General features: G+C 48.4%; 1 protein-coding gene across 1 annotated transcript in view; it reads left to right on the forward strand.

Moving 5' to 3' along the window:
• Positions 1-5107, forward strand: part of SLC1A6 (solute carrier family 1 member 6) — a gene marked incomplete at both ends in the record, with an annotated part of 18715 nt that continues 13608 nt past the window's right edge. Inside the window, 2 exons of the mRNA XM_080715209.1 lie at positions 1-205; positions 2409-2546. Coding sequence (XP_080571335.1) covers positions 1-205; positions 2409-2546 — 343 coding nt within the window. The remainder of the gene's footprint in view (positions 206-2408; positions 2547-5107) is intronic.

A 5107-nucleotide genomic window follows, 5' to 3' on the forward strand; every position in this document is an offset into this window, starting at 1 on the left:
ATGAGCAGCCACCGTAACAGCCTGTTCCTGCGGGAGAGCGGCCAGCGCCTGGGCGGGGTGGGCTGTCTGCAGGGCATGCAGGACAGCCTGCGGCAGAGGGCGCTGCGCACGCGCCTGCGCCTGCAGACCATGACCCGCGAGCACGCGCTGCGCTTCCTGCGCCGGAACGCCTTCATCCTGCTCACCGTCAGCGCCGTGGTCATAGGTGAGCCGCCGCCCGGAGGGGGCGCGGGCCCCGACAGACCCCCGGCCGCATGAACACGCTTCATGCTTGTGCAAAACGTACAGGTGCAAACAAACTCCCAGGCGCACTTGCTCAAATACAGAGTCGCCCCTTGGTCTCCTTGGGGGACTGGTTCCAGGACCCCATAGGAGTCTGTGGATGCTTGAGTCCTTTCTGCATACAGCCTCCAAACACCCTTCTGTGAACTTTTAACCATCCAGATGGCTAAAATACTGAGACGGTGCACGTGCTGTGTGAATGGCGGTTATGCTGTACCCTTTAGGGAACAGTGATTCCAGCTGTACACATGTTTAGTGACTCCAACTATATACATGTTTAGTGACTCCAACTGTATGCATGTTTAGTGACTCCAACTGTATGCATGTTTAGTGACTCCAACTATATACGTTTAGTGACTCCAACTGTATGCATGTTTAGTGACTCCAACTGTATGCATGTTTAGTGACTCCAACTGTATGCATGTTTAGTGACTCCAACTGTATGCATGTTTAGTTACTCCAACTATATACGTTTAGTGACTCCAACTGTATGCATGTTTAGTGACTCCAACTGTATGCATGTTTAGTGACTCTAACTCTATACATGTTCACTATAACTACAAGTTCTCTCCCTCCCTCTCTTCCTTTTTTTTTTTTTTTGTGGTGCTAGGGATTGTGTCTAAAGGCATTCTACCTTTGAGCTATACCCCCAGCCCTTTTTTTTTTTTTTGGTGGTACTGGGGATGGAACCCTTCTACCTCCAGGCTACACTCCCAGACCTATTTTATATTTTATTTGGAAACAGGGTCTCTTAAGCCAGCAAGGCTGGCTTTGAACCTGCGCGATCCTTCTGTCTCCGCCTCCCAAGTGTGGCGATTACAAGCGTGCGTCACCACGCCTGTCCCATTTTATTTTTTATTTGGAAACAGGGTCTCACCAAGTTGCTGAGAGCCTCAGTAAGTGGCTGAGGCTGGTTTTGAACTTGTGATTCTCCTGTCTCAGCCTCCCAAGTATTGGGATTACAGGTCTGTGCCATCATGCCTGGCTTTTCTTTTCTCTTCTTTGTACTGGCGATTGAACCCAGGGGCATTCTACTTTCGAGCTACACCCCCAGCCCTATTTTATTTTTATTTTGATACATGGCCTTTTTTTTGCTAAAATGCGGAAGCTGGCCTTGAACCTGTGATCCACCTGTCTCAGCCTTTCAAGTACTGAAATTATAAGCTAGCACACGCGGTCTATTTTTTGTTCTGAAACAATCTTGCTAAATTACGGAGGCTGGCTCTAAACCTCTGATTTTTCTGTCTCTGCCTCCCAAGTACTGCAATTACAGGCATGCGCCACCGCACCCAGCTTCTCCCAATATTTTTGGAGGATTGAATCCACCAAGATGGAACCTGAAGACTTGGAGGGCTGAATATCCTAGAATTTACAACACCTTCACACTTTTGAACTTAAGTACACACTCACCCCTGTGTTTGAAAACAGCAACATACACACAAGTCACACCCATGACACACCCAAGAAAGTGCATGTGCATATTTGTGTACACGAACCCACGTACACAGGCACATATACATGTGTGTGTACACACATGCATGCCTTGTACGCATCACATACAGACACACGTTTAGGAACATATTTTATGCATGCACAGAACTCACAGGTGCAAACACATAAACTCCTTTGCACTCTCCCACGAGTACAGTTGCCTCCTGAATGTACGGTGTTACATGAATGCCAAATATCTGTACGCTAGCCGCGCGCGGTGGTGCACACCTGTAATCCCAGTTCTTGGGAGGCTGGGACAGGAGGACTGCAAGTTCCAGGCCGGCCTCAGCAACTGGGGCAAGACCGTCAGCAACTTAGTGAGACCCCGTTTCAAAATAAACAACCCAAAGGGGCTGGGGATGTAGCTCAGAGGTAGAATGTCCCTGGGTTCCATCCCCAGTCCTCCCCCAACCCCACACAAAGTGAATGGGTGCAGACATATATACGTTTGCACACCTACCGATATAGTAGCGCATGATCCCTTAATTTCTACCGTGTACACACATACCAATGCACACACGCAGATCGTACCTCTTTTCCCTCGCTGCCCACCCACACGCAGCCTCTTGGAACGGGTGCATCCCGCGCGGGTGGGTGATGCACACTCCTCCCGTGGACCCTCTCTTTGGCTCCAGGGGTCAGCCTCGCCTTCGCCTTGCGCCCGTACCAGCTCACCTACCGCCAGATCAAGTACTTCTCCTTCCCCGGCGAGCTGCTCATGCGGATGCTGCAGATGCTGGTGCTGCCGCTCATCGTGTCGAGCCTGGTCACAGGTGAGCCCGGGCCTGGCCCAGCCCCGGCTATCCCGAGCGCGGGCCGCCTTGCCAACTCAGCGCCCGGCAGCGCCTGCGCATTGCCCCCGGTCCTGCCAAACCCAGAGCCCCGTTAGACCCAGGTCCCGGCCCCCACACGACCCACAGCCCGTGTCCTGGAAACTCCTTTCCTGCCCTTCTCCGTGGAGGTGGAATGACAGCCTGCAAGGCTCAGTGGGGAGCAGGGACAGCAGGGAGGTTGCTGGGGTGCAGGGCGGGGGGGAGGCAGAGGTGGGTGAAGGCACAGCTGCAGGGGAGTCACAGGCGGCGCCAGGAGGAAGGCCTGGGGTGGGACCGGAGTGTGGATGGAGGATGCAGGGCTGCACAAACGTTTTCTCTTATATATAGTCAGTATTTTCAGCTTTGAGGGTCATCTGATCTGGCTTTTTTTTTATGCTGAGAATTGAATCCAAGGGACATTCTACCTCTGAATTACATCCCAGCCCTCCCACTTTGTTTAGGTACCTGGGATGGAACCCAAGGGCGTTCTTGTCACGGACTAAACTCAGTCGGGTCGTTATTGTCCGCTCCCGGTCAAATCCTCAGAAAGATGGGGCAAAAGGCAGGTGAAATTCTGCAGAATCTTATCTGCAGCGATTCTTTCCCTTTAGGGACTAAATTTTCTTTAGGTCCCTAAATGACGACGCTTTTGGAAAGAACCTGACATGGACAAAGGCTTCTTGAGCCAATGACACTTTATTACAAAAACCCCAAGAAATTTATACCCTTCACCAGTAAAGTTAAGAGAAAAAAAGGGGGTGGGTTTCTTTCAACTGGCTGTTGGCCTTCGAAAGATTAACTCCTGTTCCTCTCCAAGGTTTTGCAGATAAGCAGTTCCAGGTGGCAGCCTCCCAGAATAAACAGGCATAGTCAAGGCTTGGGAGCTTCTCGGGGAATCTTCTTTAACTTTTCCTGGAACTTTCCATCTTTTGGACTCAGTTCATATAGCGAGTGTGGGGAAATGTGGTGATTCAGGTGGATGTGATGGAGTTTCTTCAGGTGTTGGCATCTTATCTTCTAAATCTGAAAGCTTAAGCATACTCACAACACAGTTTGGCAGACAAAATATCACAAACAACACCACAAGGTTCTTAGTTCTAATTGTCAGATGTATTTCCTTAACTGCTGAGCACTCTTCTTTAGACAACAAGTCTATTAAAAGCCTACTCATCTTTAATAATCCATTTCTCTGTCACAAACCCTCTGCAACCTGCTTCTAACTTTCTAATTCCTTTCTTTCCCAGTTGGGACTTTCTTATGATAAGCTCTTCTTCATGCAAAAATGCTTTTCTTACTCTTACGGTATTTCCTTTCCTTCATACATATGTTTTTAGAATGTCTGCCCTTTATTTTGTCATATCCATTTCTAACTATGCGGCCAGTGTCCCTATCTCCAGGAATGCTCACACTGAGGTAAAAGTCAACAGTCTTTTTCTTTGGGTCTATTGTATTTGGGCAGCTAAGTTGTTTATCAACTAAATTGCTTTAAGGTCACACACAAGGTTTTTCTCTGTCTCTAGGCAGGATTTCAAGGGTAAACAGTTACTTTGAACTGAGCTACTTTGTCGGAGTTAATGGATAGGAATGAGGGTCAGAGGCCATTTGTGATTGCTGCAGCTGGGGTGCTTATCACAGCACCTGAATTTTGGCCAGTTTTTTCATTACTATTGAGCAAAGCCAAGGACGTTTAGACAAATTATTAGAGAATTTATTTCCACAGACTCAATTTCTTTCATAGTTCTAATTTCACATCACTGGAGCAATTCGTATAGAGAGTTAAAAGGAATCATTACCAAGAAAATAATAGTCATGAAGGGTATCTAAAAGTGGGGGGTACTTTGGCCAGAGACGATACCTCTTTCTCGGGGCTTGTTGCCGATTAACTATGTGGAGTGGGGTCTCAACAGATAGATGCCAAGGCGGCAGGCGGTCTTGGCACGTTCTACCTCCGAGCAACACCCCAAGTCTTATTTTTTAGTCTTTTAATTTTTTGAAACAGGGTGTTACTGAGTTGCAAAGGGCCTCACTAAGTTGCTGAGACTGGCCGGGAACAGCTATCCTCCTGTCTCAGCCTCCCCAAGTGCTGGGATTACAAGTGTGTACCACTGTGCCTGGCCATTCCAGCCCTTTTTATTATTATTATTATTATTTTTTTTTTTTTTGCGGGTCTGGGGATGGAACCCAGAGGTATTTGACCTCTGAGCTATACCCCCTGCCCAATTTTTTATTCTTTATTTTGAAACAGGGTCTCACTAAGTTGCGGAGGGCCTCACTAAGTAGCTGAGGCTGTCCACGAACCGCGATCCTCCTATCTCAGCCTCCTCAATGCTGGGATTACAAGCGTGCGCCACCACGCCCAGATTTCCAGCCCTTTTTATTTTCTGTTTTGAAATAATGTCTTTCTAGTTTCTGAGAGTCTTACTAAGTTGCTGAGGCTGGCCTCGAACCTACAATCCTCCTGTCTCAGCCTCCCAGTACTAGGATTATAGGGGCGCACTACCATACCCACCCTGATCTCTGTT

Source organism: Muscardinus avellanarius (assembly GCF_963383645.1).
Source record: "Muscardinus avellanarius genome assembly, chromosome: 18".
In the NCBI taxonomy this organism is placed as follows: Eukaryota; Metazoa; Chordata; class Mammalia; order Rodentia; family Gliridae; genus Muscardinus; species Muscardinus avellanarius.